This window comes from Alligator sinensis, unplaced genomic scaffold (assembly GCF_000455745.1).
Source record: "Alligator sinensis unplaced genomic scaffold, ASM45574v1 scaffold9_1, whole genome shotgun sequence".
In the NCBI taxonomy this organism is placed as follows: domain Eukaryota; kingdom Metazoa; phylum Chordata; order Crocodylia; family Alligatoridae; genus Alligator; species Alligator sinensis.
The window spans coordinates 92525-107183 of record NW_005842304.1 but is presented as its reverse complement, the minus strand read 5'-3'; the positions used below and the strand labels follow the sequence as shown (position 1 = coordinate 107183).

The 14659-nt window shown below is 40.7% G+C and overlaps 2 protein-coding genes across 7 annotated transcripts in view; one reads left to right on the top strand and one right to left on the bottom strand.

The window, feature by feature from the left end:
• The window catches only part of LRRK2 (leucine rich repeat kinase 2), a 115875-nt gene extending 112578 nt beyond the window's left edge, over positions 1-3297 (top strand). For 4 of the 6 annotated variants that reach the window (XM_025209714.1, XM_025209716.1, XM_025209713.1 and 1 more), the window contains one exon: positions 1440-3297. In XM_025209714.1, the coding sequence (XP_025065499.1) occupies positions 1440-1561 (122 nt within the window). In that variant the 3' untranslated portion in view covers positions 1562-3297. The remainder of the gene's footprint in view (positions 1-1439) is intronic. The other 2 variants (XM_014522115.2, XM_025209715.1) reach the window with 2 other exon arrangements.
• ERGIC2 (ERGIC and golgi 2) overlaps positions 1-14659 on the bottom strand; it is a 69788-nt gene that overhangs the window by 2299 nt on the left and 52830 nt on the right. The window lies entirely within an intron of this gene.

Here is a 14659-nt window from a genome sequence, read left to right as displayed (position 1 = left end):
TTTATGTAATAGAAAATACTTGGTTACATTTTGAAATGTCTCCTAGAAGATTTGTTTACATCTTCTTCTTATGAATTTTCATTGCTGCCTTGTTCTGATATATTATATATTGTGGTCCATATGTTTCTAGAGTTTTCCCAGACTAAGTCTATAAAAATGGCAAGGGCACTGGTATAAAATGAAATGTCGTGATTGTTTTGCATAAACCATTGTTAAAAATTCTAACTACTAGAACTTCTTTTGAAGACCCTCAATTTGATTATTTGTGCAGTAAAAGCCTTTGTAAAAATCCTTTCCCATTTTACTTTATTTAAAAGTATTCATATGTATACATTCTGTAATTGGAAGTTTAGATTTTTATAGGCCTTATCCTACAGTCCTTACTCATGCAAACAGGCTCTATTCCACTGAAACCATCATTAATACTCCAGGGAATAAGGACTGCTGGCAAAGTAAAGGTTGAAGAATTTAGCTTGTATCCAGTACAGTATGTCCCCCAGAAAATGTGGAATTAAAATCGGATTTAATTTCACCTAATGACAGGTTCTCCTTCCTAGGTTGTGAGGGGAAGCAACGCCTTTATCATGCTTTCCGGCTGGAAAGCATAGCAGTGACAAACTGTAGTGATTTTTGTACAACTGCAGCTAGGGTCTGGGGAGGGGGACTTCATGTCCACACCTGTAACACTATTTTTGTAGCTCATCGAAGCACTGCAATGCTTGTAGCACTCCAAGGCTGCAAACAGACATCACCCTTGCACCTGTCATACAAAAATGCCCACATTTTGTGATGGCAACAACCCTAGTCATGGTTTATGCTGCCTTTTTGTAGCCCACATTGATTCCCTTATGTTGGGAGAGCACAGGCAGGCTATGGCTGCCCATGCTTTACAGTTGCCCCAGGCAGAAATTCTCAGGGCTTCAGGGGCCCAATGTTGCAAGGCAGCGGTCCCAGGTGACTCAGCCCAACATGGGGTGCATGTCTGCAAGCAGGGAATTTCCTTCTCTTGCAATCGCACACCCCATTTTCCCGAAGTATCAGCAGGGGCCAACCCTGTGAGACAAGAGCCCCAGTGACATCTGTAGACATCAGTGAAGTGGATCAGTTGTGCCAGGACACATGGCAAAGCTGATCCCACACCAAAGATGACATCTGTTTTCAGCTCTGGTGTAATGTCTGTCCATAGCCTGGGTCATCTACAGTTTTTACTCTTAAGAACTCAGTTCTTTAAGGTGCAAGTACCCTTGATCCCTGTGGAGAGCACTCAGTGCCCCTCAAGATTGAGCCCTTAACAATGGCATGTTTTCTAAGAGCATTTTATATTTCTATTTGTGTTCTTCCTAACAATAATTAACAATAAGCAGAAAACCACTTGTAAACTGCAATTGCGCTCCTCTGTGTAGCACTATTTAAAATGTTTTTTAAATTATTTTTTACAGAAGTGCAGTCATGCTTATCTGTGTGGGATATTAACCTGCCACATGAAGTACAAAACCTGAAAAAGCATATAGAAATGAGACAGGAATTAGCACAAAAAATGAGAAGTTTTTCTTTGGATTAAAGAACTCCCAAGGCAAGAGATGTCTCATCTCCAAATTTTCCATCATTTTAACTTTAACACACGAGTGACTTTTTGTCTTTTATTCTGTTACCTTCAGAGAATGATTTTCATCCCCCCCAAAATCATGAAATATTAGAAGAAAGAAGAAGTAAAATCTCTTCAGAATCTCGGCATTAGCTGTGTGTACCTCCTAGGCAAGTAGTGCTGGTTTAAAGTGAGCTCCCCTAGCCTATTTCTAATCTAATCAGAAGTATTTCTCTTGGGCTGGGTGCTGTATATAAAGAGTAACTCTACTGAATGGTTCTAAATCAGAGTAAAAATGTAAGCCTCAGTCTGTTTATTGCCACTTGCATATATGAGCATTTTTCACGGTTCCTGTTTTTTGTGGTACTGGCCTAGAAAGACAAGATGAACCTGTGATCTGACGCAGTATGGCATGTTTTATATTGTCATGTTTTGTTGTACTCATATTTAGTATTCTTGATTAAATGGAGGAAAATATTTTATATAGTAGCAGTACAACCAATTAGAGGAACATTCACTTACTGTACAACAGTTTTAAACAGCAGGCTGAATAGGTCAGTCTTTTTCTCTTCCTGTATGTATCAGCAATTTGGCAATTTTCAGTCTGTTCAAAAAAGATTTTGTGCTGAAGGACCTGAAATATTGTCTTGAAATTCTGGATTAAAATGCATTGATAGACTTCCACAAGGATAGTGCCTTCTTGCAGTACTACACAGTATCTGGTTTCAGGCTGCACAGTCTCGTTCATATAAAGTATGCCATTGCAGAAAATATTCACACACTAGTATTATACAGTTTGCCATACTTGGCTAAGCAGACACAGGGTTATAATGCCTGACCTGAATGTACCCTCAAGAAATACACAAAGAAGAATGGCTGATGCTTTTAAGGTAACCATCCAGTCAGATGCAAGGTAACCAGAGAGTAGTCATGCAGTAAAACTATGCAGTTTGCTTGTCTCAATCTGAAAAAAATGGAAACTAAAGGATTGTTACAGTGCCTGCATAGTTAACCATTCAGCCATATTTTGAGCACCTTATATCTATATTTTTGAGCTATGCAATAGAAGCTGGAGGCATTTAAAAATGGGCTCCATCTTGCCTTGCATAGCCCCACTGGGCAGTTGTACCCAGACATATTCAATTAGGAGATAACATTTTATTGTTCTACATCTATTAACTTAGTCTTCTGTTATCCTGCACTAAGTGCCTTATTTCTGTCAATCACACAACAGGCAGATGCTTTTCTCTCTCCTTGAAACCAAGTGCATCATCTCTGTAGCAAGCCTAAAATCCCAGGGAGTAACAAACCCAAAGCCATTCCTGTATTTGTCTCCTATGGAGCCAAATAGAGTGTCGCCACCAAACAAGTTCTTTCCTCCAGTGTTTTTAGTTTTAAATGATTCCTGTACTAGGGCAATAAGGTTCCCTGGACTTTCTCCAAACATATCAGTATTTAACTATCTGCAATTTGATAAGGACATACTCAGGGTACCTTTCATATATACACCCTGTTTTCATTGTGATCTTATATTATGTATATTGAGAATAATTTGTTATTTATATGATATTTTATCACTCAAAGTGTATATTATCGTTATAATGAAAAATAAAGGTTTTTAAACTATCAAGAGCATATTTCACATGTTGAAATTGTTCATGATCATACTGAGGTGTAAGCTTTATAGTTGTTTATTAAATCCTATTTTGTTGTTCTGTTACATATTCTCCTAGTCATATTTCCAACAGCATACTTTATTTCACAGTATTTCTGTTGAGATCAAGCCTAACCACTTACTAAGTTTGTTCAAAAGCCAACAGAGTAAGAGAAAGCAGAAGTTAGCAAATCAGTCACAGTGTGGCAGGGTTTTTTAATATTGAGCTTTCACTATTTAAAAAATAAATATAAATCTCCTAGTGGTAGTATCCCAGTATGACAAAGTAGAAGGCAAAGCCCCAACTCAGGGCTAGAGAAGACATATTGAGAAGATATATTGAGTAAAGCAAGACTGAAACCAAACCACCTCTCAGAGGATTTGCAGAACACTGTTCCTGTAACAAGAGGCTTGGAATAAACCAAGGTGGAGGTTCTCATTTTCTACCACATGACATAGTGGTTGTGACTGTTCTCTCACTTCTGTCCTAGTGAGTTCAGCATATTACTGAAAGAATCACGAGAGGTAGTTAGTCTCAAAGTCAGACAGAAGGCAGGGTAGAGATGTACCTTAAAGACTAACTGAATCAGAGATGCATGAGCTCTTGCTTACAAAAATGAATGCATCTCTAATTCATTTAGTCTATAAGGTACATCTCTGCACTGCCTTCTGAGAAAATGTCATGAGAAACAAGTTGTAAAACACAAACTACCTGCCCTGAGCAGCAGAAAGTCTTCCTGGAGAAGTGGGGAAATAGTGGCCCATAATGGCTTCAAATATAACTTTGCCAGGGCATGGAGGGTAACCAGCATTCTTTAGCAAGCATACAAGACCAAGTGAGGAGAGTGGAAAGATGAGGCTCCCTGAATATCTGCTGTGGAACTGAAGTGTCCTTTCCAAGCTGCAATTCTCCAACCATGAGAAGAATGTTATTTCCATATCAGAATGCCTTAAATCCCAACTACTCCCAGGTCAGATTTCACACCACCATGAGCTTTGTGCAGTGCATACCACCCTCTGGCAGGCTGAAGACTCACCAGGTAAAGCGTTTTTATATACCACATTTATGAGCAAAATGGAATGTCTGGATTTATTAGTTGTCAAAAAAGAACATAATAAAGGACAAAAGAAGAAATTGCTACTGAGCAGCAAACCATGTTCATGTTATATAAACTCATTTCCTCAAACTTCAGTGAAAGTGTTTGTGAAAATAAAGCAAGCAGGATATGGCTATTATCTAGTACCAGGGCCACCCTTATACAGCAGACCACTCATAATTGTTATTTATTTGGAATGTCTATAAGCAACACTCAGCCATGAGGACCATGCTGTGCCAGACATGGTACAAACACAAAATGAAAGATGGTCCCTGCCCAAACAGCCTGTTTGCTGCAATAGGGATTCAGGTAGTGTGATTTATTATGTAACAGCTTCATTAAAGCTGTGTTTTAAAAGCATCTCCAGCAAAATCATTCTGGGTACTGGAAGCATTCCAGAAAGGGACATTCTGTTCAGAAGGACCCAAGTACTCATCCACTGCATATTGACTTTTCTTATCTGTCCCCCTCTAATCTATGGTTTTGAATTGCCTGTTGATTTCTCACAAATGTCATGGAGCTAATTCATTTACACATTCATTGACATTGGTTTCTGAAACAACCCAGTATTTCCAGGTTAAGGAGATTGTTAAAAATATCCAGGAGAGGTTATATAAGGAAGATTTATCTTTGTAACGAGTAGCTGATACCTTATGGAAAACTTTGAGAACATTCTGCTTGGAAATAATCCTATTTATTGAAGATACTTTCTGGGATTTTCTTCCTTTCTGGCTCAGTTTTACTTCCGTTAACATCAATGGAAGCAGGAGTGGGCCCTTTATTGATAAGGATATTGGTAATAGGAAAGTAATCACGATTTAAAAAGCACTTTGCAAAACCATCTTTATGAAAGAAGATTAATTTCTTTTTTGTTTCAGAATATCATATACAATGCTGATGAAATGTTTTAGGTAAAGATGGTTGGGTTTCTTTTCCTGTGTAGCCTTAGTTATGTTACATGATTTTAATTTTCATGTTGTCTCATGAGAGTAATAAATTTGCTCTGACATACCTTGGAGCCAGTCACAAGGAAGGATGGCACTGAGCTTAAGCAAATGGACTTAAAGGCTGAATCCAACTCCCCTTTTATCAAGTAAGTGGCACTTGTGAGTCTACAGGCAACCCCCGCTTAGCACTCTTAATTGGTTCCAGAAAAAACGAGCATTAAGCAGAGCCATGCTAAGCAAAACCCATTTACCCATAGGAATGAATGTAAATAGAGATAATTGGTTATCACCGCTTCTTGCCACCTCTTCTCACCACCGCCGCCTCTCCCCGACCCCCGCCAGCTATTCCAGTCCCACATGCCAGCCCGGGCCAGCACTCCTGCTGTCCCATCCTGGGCACCCGCTGGCCCCGGCCACGGGCACTCGTGCAGGCCCTGTGCTCACACCCCTCTCTCCCACTCTCCGCTTCTCACAGATAAAATCCATCTGCTCTCTACTCCCAAAAATACTATATATATTAACAAAGGTGCAAGTCCCAATATTCTGTGGACAGAAAATGTCATAGGTGTCATTAATGAGCATCCTTTTTAGCAGTTTCAAGGAGGGCACTGCAAACAGAATCTCATTAAAAACTGCAATAACCTCACACCTCTCAAGCTTGTCCCCACAAGACAGATTCAAAGTGTAGTGGTGAGGCAATGTGGGGAAACTCATGTCATTGCTGCCTGTCAGATTATCCAGATCTGTGAATACCCAGGTGCTTTGCTCTATCACTGTAGATCTATAGTGTTCTCAAGCATTAGAAGCAACTGTTTTTTTTTTTTTAATTCAACTACTTTTTGTGTTAAAATGGAGAGTATTCAATTGTTAAGCATCATGTAAATGTGGAAGGGCCTTTCCCTTCTGTGAATTGAGCAGTGCTGTCCCAGGGCTAGAAAATATATATGATAAGTAAGTATTTGCATAACCACATCCTCAGCCTGAGGTAGCTGGACTGGGCTGGGCTGTGTCCTGCAGGAAAACACTCCCACCTAACCATAAAACAACTGAGCTGACTGCTAGCAAGTGCTGGGGCAGTGCATCTCCCAGACTTCAAGTGACCTAAGACTAACTCTGCCTGCTCTTAAGTCCTGATCATCTGTCTCCAGTTTCCTGACTCATGCATGAATCTTTGATGCCTGGTCCTTTGAACACAGATTCTGGCACAGGCACCTTATTCTGACCCAGCTCTGACCGCTGCCCTGGACTGCATGTGCCCCAGTTGCAACACCTTAGACAGTGGCATTCAGGGCTTTAAGATCGTCGTAATGATTATTCAGATATCCCCTTTTTGCCCTGCTCACTATAAGTAGTAAATGCCATGATATAAATTATTTTACAAAGCCAGCTTCTCAACTGTTTAAAACCTTTCCTTTATATTGCAGTTGCTGAAGCAAAGTCAAGCAGAGGTGAGTCAGGTGTGCTGGCTTCAATGCTGCTATTTCACAAGGGAACTGTTTGATGAAAGTCTTTGGCTTATTGGATGTCCTTCTCATTTTCACCATAACGGCTGTCATTAAGTTATTTTCAGGACTGTAGTCATTGATTCACACCACACAGCCCAAACCATGACATTTAAGAATTATTGATTTTCAGTGAGTAAAACTGGAACATTTATAACAAACTGCTCATTGGCTCTGCCAGCCTGCTACAGAGGGTTAATTAGCAAATAGGAGTTACAGAAAAGACCTAAAACAGCCAAATAAAAACAAGGGGCCATATTATCCTATTTGAATGTGCAACTGAAGAGTGGTTCATTATATACTCAGTAAATAACAATATAAATAACAGATATGAAACTTAGATGCAAGATGATAAACTTAAACTGCTTTTCTCAGATAAATTAAAAATGGGTACAGGAAGGTAAAAAACAGAGTAAAAGATTTATTGGAATATTACCTTTTTTTTTTTTTTGTCTCCATAGAAGTAAACTCAAAGGAGAGCTGTATTGATTTATATATTCTTCTCTGAAAGACAGACAAGAGCTATTTTTATTTCTTTTGCTTAAGGAGCCTTGGGAAACCTTGGGAGTTATTGGTTCTATCTTATGTATTCCAGAAGATGATCAGTCTCTGAATGAAAAAGCATGTTCATAATTCTGGTTCAGGCTGAGTCTATATGTAATTTGGTTTACAATTCAGAAGGAAAACACTGAATAGATGCAACAGTCAGATAGGGATCATGAGGAGGAAGTATTATGTGCTGCGTGAAAACGGAAGTTAGAGAAGGTTACATGCAAGTATATGATGCCTAAAAAAGTCATTCTAATAATAAAAGGTGGTGAAATCCTGGCCCCACTGAAGGCAATGAAAAACTCCCAGTGACTATCAGGGGAGGATAGGATATCACTGTTGAAGCATAAATAAAGGTGTAAAAAGATGTTCCCAAGCTTGAAAGAGAATAGAGCAGAGCTTTCCAAACTTTTCATGTTGGTGACACACTTTTTAGACATGCATCATTTCACGACACAGTAATTCAGTTCCGGGGGAGGGGCCAAGGGAAGCAGACGCGAGTAAGGGACCTCCGCAGTACCCTTCCGCAAAATTTTCTGCATTTTGCGCGACACACCTACACACTGCCGCCGACACACTGTGTCGCGGCACACAGTTTGGAAAGCTCTGGAATAGAGAAAGATTTAGGTGACATGTCAAAAGGTTTTTTTTCCTTTAACCATTGCATCCAAATACATATGAAGTAGATTACTGGATTTAATGGCTAGGTCAGAGATACCCAAAAACAGCCTAATTCAAAGCAAAAGTAAGACTTTGAGTTGGTTAGTTCGGGGCTGGACTTGATGATCTTCCGAGGTCCCTTCCAGCCCTGATGTCTATGAAATCTATGAAATATCCTATGTGTGTGTTGAAAGGCAGCAGTTCCATCTGTGCCACAGGGTGGGACAGAGATTTAGGGCTTCTGTTCGGTGGATTGAGGCAAACAGCTCTACATAATGTGGCCCTTTCCTTGTCCTCCTTTGCACTGTCAGCAAGGCTGAAATCATGTCTAAATAACCTGTGGATGTCTAGTGACTGGTGACAGGGTCCTCCTGATGAATGACATTCAACTCTGGAACCTGCTTACCCTATTCATTTGACAGAAACTCATCCCTTGGCTTTCACTGCCTGATTTAAAGGCACCCATTGTCTCGATACTGTGTCTTGCTAGACACTTGGTGGTAGTGAATAAGAGAAAGAGCTACCCTGGATCTTACTAATGGGACCCCAGACTGTATATCCTCTCTCTGGCAATGGCCTGCACCAGAAGGAAGTCTTAACAAATGGTCATTTGTATAATAATCTACCTGTGGGGAAAGGTTCTTCCTAAACCCCAGGGTGCTTTGCATGTGAGGACTATATTATTTTGAGCTCAAATGGTCTTGGTAAGTAACTATAGCACTTTTTTCCTGAAACAGCTCAGTGTTCCTATGCTAGCCAAGCTGGTTCTTGTCACCTGATTCAGTTTGTCCACACACAGCAATAATCCTTCTGTCCCTTATGCTCCTGTGCAGCAGTGCCACAATGCTAGACCAGTTCCCTGCAGCAGGTGCTTCCACAGCAGCATATTGCAGGTTGTTAATACTATAGTTTCACATATAATGAAAACGTGATTCATGGCTGGGATTTTGAAATGAGCCTAAGGGTGTGTACAGACATTCAGGAGGCAGTATAACTGGTGCTTTATATAAAAGCGCCATGGAGTGCCACTGAACCCAGCAGGTGAAGGCACTCCAGCAGCTTCCCAAGAGGCTGCCAGTCCACTCCTTTCCCCAGCCCTGCCTCCCTTGCCAGCTGGCAACTGTCACATACATGATTCAGTAACTAAATGCCGACCTTTTGTCCAGCCTTGGTAAATCTCATGTTTCCCCAGCTCCATTTTGTACAGAGATCATTTTCCTGGTTCTTCCCATCAATGGTATGACCATCTCTCTTTCCATTCCTTCACCTGGATCCCCCTTTCTCTACTGTATCCAAAATGAACTACTTGCCTTTGCTGTCAGGCTTCTCCCTGACCTGTCCTTACTCTGCCCATCATCATTCATGCCCTCTTGCGATGTCAGCTCCTGATGTGTGCAGGATGACAGTGCCATCTCCCACTCATTACATTTTCATTCACATCATCATCTCTTTTCTTCCATCCTGTTCCTTTGGGAGGAACTCCACATCCCCTTCATTGTTCTCCTCCTTTAAAACTCTCCACTCCTGTGATGCCTGAGCCATCTCTGCAGGAGTTGACTAGCTGCTGTGCCAAGATCATCACTTCCTATACTGAAACTTGTTTCTTTGTGCAGTTCTATGTCAATTGTACCCATCTGTTGTCCCTTTTTTATTCTTGGATTATAATCTAGGTGTAAATATCAGCCCCTCTGGGCAAAGACTGTCCTTTTGTTCTGCAGCTGTGTAACACTTAGCAAAATAGGTTCTAGTCTGTGGTTTATTGTGGTAGCACTTAGAGCAGTGATTCTCAACCAGGGTGCTGTGGCATCCTGGGGTGAAACCACATCTTTTGAAGGGTGTAAGCAGATAAGCGCAGGCTCAGGCTTGTCCCTGCCTGGACAGTCTTCTACCCCCACTGCCCAGCCTCTCTGCAAGGAATTAACAGTGTAATATATAAATAAGTTTTTTTAAATTGGGCACCACACAATTCACAAACGTTATCGAGGGGTTCCTCAAGTCCAGTGTAGGGTGTCTCAAGTCCCAGAAGTTTGAAGGCCGCTGGTTTAAAGACTAATAATTTGTACAATACTTGCCCTCACAGACACTGCCTCCTGCCGTGTCCTCTGGTGTGAAGGTGGTGTAAAGGTGTTGTGTAATAGCAATAGTGGGAAATTTTCATAACACCTTCTGCATATAGACAGTCATAGGCCTTAGTTTTATTAGGGAAAAAGCTGTTTTCTTGATGGTCTTACATAACACCTGGTAACTAGTATTGAGAGGATTCCTAGTAAAGACAGGTCAGCTTGTAGTTTTAACTGGAGCTAGCAGGTCAAGGTAAGAACTAGCCTCCTTCACAATTTTTTTTTGTCTTGACACATTTGAAGACTACAAGCTGTCTAGCAATGAGCAATGACATCGGACCTGGGTTTGATTTCTTATCCTGGTCTCTTGCACCCAGTGCTAAGGGAAATTAGACTCACTGGGAAAGTGACTTGCAGGACTAGGCATACCTTTTGCCTGATCAAAGCACAGTACTGATGTGTTCAGGAGAACGAGGCTAGCCACTTTGTCTTGCAGTGGAAAGACGGTGGCCAAAGGAGCATAGAGCTGCATTAAATGGGGTAGGTAATGGAAATTGTAATGGGAAATGGGAATGGAAATTACTAACGCTTAGCACCTCACTGGATCAGGCCCCAAATGATCTCAGAAGTAACATACTAGGCCATAAGGAAAAAAAGGATGGAAAAGGCAGGTTTAGAGTCAGATCACATTAGGCCATTCGTGGGAATTGAATTGGGCCTCTAAACAATATCCTTATACCTCATCCACAGAACTGTATTTCTACTAGTCTTAAAGAAGGCTGAGCAGTGGTGCTATGTTGATTTACAAAAGCTAAATATCTTGTCTTTAATCTATATAGTTAGAGCTTTCTGTAAAAGCTTGTCTTCTACTAGGGGTATGTATATGAGGTTTTTTTCAATTTCTGTCTGCTTTAGTCTCTTTCTTTATGGAGATATTCATACTAATTCAGAGAAGGATTCACTATATATATAACATATATTTTAACAATATATTTTAAAAGATTAAACTCTGCAAAGTATCTTAATAAAAAATTACCTTATCTTTCTACAAAATAGTTGAGTGAAATACTAAGAGCAGCAACCCAAGTATTTATATTATGCATATTAATAATACTCCATATAAGCAAAGTAGTAAATATGCTGTAGTTCTGTCCATAAAAATAATGAAATGTTAGTACTGTGTGGCCTCACCACAGTGCTCAGCTACTAAATCATTCTGATTAGTGGGATAAAATTGCCCTGCACAGTGTGCTTTTTTTAGACTTCTGGTGTTTGCAAATTAGCAAATTGCAAATTACTGATGTACCTTGAATTCACTAAGCTTTCAGAACCACTGACATAGTCTCTAAATACTTTGACCTTGATTCTAACTTTGTACTCTTCAAACAAGATACATTAATCTCTCAGTTCTTTGGTGCAGACTGCCCTTCAGAAGAGTGCTGAGTCTGTGAATAGATGATACAAGATGAACACGCCAGGACAAATTCTGCTCTCACACCTGTGTCACACTCAAACCTCATAGCAAAGCAAGGATAGAACTTGGGTACTCCATCACTTTAGGTAAAGGTGGATATGAATTTATCAAGAAAGTTCAGTTTAAACTCAGTGCCCTGCCAGAAGTCTGACAGTAGCCCATTTTTCTAGAGATGACACTCTGCTAACATTTTTTAGCTCAGGAATAGTTACACACTTCTAGAATCCCCTAGTCTTGTATATATGCTGCTCCCTTGCCTCTTGATTTTAAATACCTCCATGGCTTCTTCAAGCCCTGATTATAAGAGTTAACCTTACCAATCAATGCAGGGGATAGAAATTGTCCATACTAGCCAGTACGACTCCCATTTTGGAAAAAGAACGTTGACTATCTGCAGGTTTGGAGTAACGGCGATCTTGTGTTTTAAAAGTTCCTTGGGCACAGGGTTTCTTCTGGCTGGCCTTAACTAAAAACTCACCATTTTGGTTTACTTCCAGAAATGCCGGCGTGTCCAGTAACTCAAATACATACACACCATGGTCCTGCAGATCCAGTGACTGTTCCAATGTTGTCCCAGTCCTAGAATCCTAGCATGCGTGAGGCATGGAGATAACAGCCCTGAAGATAACTAGTATGTCCAGAATGTATTTATCTATATTGGCCTTAAAATCGTTGTTTCATTGCTTTGTAAACCAATAGAGTCTGATACTAAATGAAACTTCTCTTTAATGCCATAGTCTTTCTTTAGACATTATTTGTCTTTTGTAGGACTGGGAGGGGAAATGAAGTACTTCATACACTTAGTTACATTAAGTCAATGGTTCTAAAAATTTTCAGACTCAAGGCATCACTTGGAAAATGTCAGCTCTTAGCTTTCACTCGTTTTTGGACTACGGAAAAATAATAGAGCAATTCTTCTGTTGCAAAGAGCTCAGAAAGATCGCAGTAGATTAGAATGCTTTTGACACTAGGGGTTCATATTTGAAATCTCTGGATTTATCTTGCGAATCACATGTAGGTATTTGCACATGTAATTGTGCTAATAGTGCACGGCACTCCAAGGCACCCCTAAAGGACCTCACAGCACCTTGCTTGAATAATCACTGCACTAAGTAGTCTGAATATACTGCAGTCATCATATCTCTCAGTGAAAGTATTCTTCTGTTATTTTCCCTACCTGGGAGTTCACAGAGTAGGACCTGCTTGTTACAAAGAACATCAGCTATTGCAATTAGTGCCATGTAATGCAGCATGATCTAGTCATTTTCTCTCCAGAGCCAGGACAACAAGTTACAGTTTTGATTGCAGGGGAAATGCGTAGGGGGTGCATGTGGGTGCACGTTCACCCCCTGAGCGTGGCAGTGCACCCCCTGCAAAAAGGTGACGCTGACACTCATCGGTGTCTGCGGGCGGTTGCTACTCGCCACCCCACCATCGGCACCGCTGGCGGTGTCTGCGGGCGGTCTGTGATTGCACCTGGCCGCTTCTGACACCGCCAGCGGCGCCCGTGGATGGTTGCTGACCCAGGCTTGGCAGTCCTCCTGCTGCCAACAGCGCTGGTGACATCTGCGGGAGCTCCCCACTCACTGCTGCCAGGCTCCTGCTGCCACCAGCACAGCTGTGCCCCCACAGCTGCCAGGGGCACGTGCTGTGGTATATGCTTGATTGTAATGTTTTGCCATCACCTGCAGAACAATGTTTCTTTATTCAGCAGAGCCTGTGCTTTGAGCCAGATCTTGTCAGCTTTTTTTAAAGAAACCTTCCTGCTGGCTTTCACTGGGAATTCAGTCTGCACACTGGTGCAAGAATGAGGCCTCTTAACCTTTAGGCTTATCAGTGCTCTTTTCATCTCTCTGTTCCCACTCTTGATTTCTAATGTGCCACAGAGCAGCTTCTGGGAATAGGCCCACAGCAACCTCACTGCCAAATTTTTGGCTTTGGAGCCCATCAGGGGGCACACATGGGCAGGGTATGTGGCACAACATGTGACAGTAGTGGTGTAGATAAACTCTCTGTTATTTGAAGGTGATACAGCTTTGTTCTGATACAAGATATTTAAGCATAACCCATTACTTTTGTAAAACGTAACTGGCTGAGCTGCTTTGTGACAGTGACCTTGAGGTAAACAGGTCTGACATCCTTGTAGGAGAAAAACCAAAAAAATTGACGTTGCTGGCATTTAACTCCAAAAAGAACTACACAGAAGTGAGGCTGTCTGAAACCCTCTGTATCAAAGTACTGGAAGGTAGCTAATGTAAAGCCAGTCTTCAAAAACAATTCCAGAAAGTATCCAGGGATCTACAGACTGGTGAGCCAAACTTCTGTTCCTGGCAAATTGATAGAAACTATAATAAAAAATAGGATTGTCCATCACATGAACTTGATGGAGGACAGTTAACATGGCTTTTGTAAAGGGAGATCATGCCACACTAATATACTAGAACTCTTTGAAGGCATCAACAAGCAAGTGGATCAGGATAATCCAGTTGATATAGTGTTTCTGGACTTTGTTAACTTTTCTGAAAGTCCCACATCAACAGCTCTTAAGGAAATTAGGCAATAATGGCATTAGAGGCAAGTAACTGGCTATAGGACAGGAAACAACTGTGGGAAGGAATAACCCGAGATGCACATACTTGATGATGGGCTCTACATTAGCTGTTATGATTCAAGAAAAAGACTTTGGAATTATTATGGATAGTTCTCTGTACAAGAAAAGACTAAATAGGCTAGACTTTTCAGCTTATAAAAAAGATGACTGAATGGGGAAATGATATAGGTTTATGAAATCATGAAGGGTATGAAGAAAGTAAATAAGTATTTGTATTTACTATATCTAATAGAAGCAGGGTACATACAATTACATTATTAGCAAGCAGGATTAAAATAGAAAACAAAGAGCTTTTTCACAAAATGTGCAATTAACTTGTGGAACTTCTCGTCACAAAATGTTATAGAGGCTAATAATTTAACCAGGTTTATAAGAGGCTTGGGAAAAAAGTAATACAGGATGGATCTATCACTGGTTATTAAACATAATAGTTAGGGATGCAACATCCAAATTAAGATTTCCTCAGTCTCTCAAAGTTTGAAACTGTAAGAGATGAGGAGCAGAGGACAGATCTGTCTGG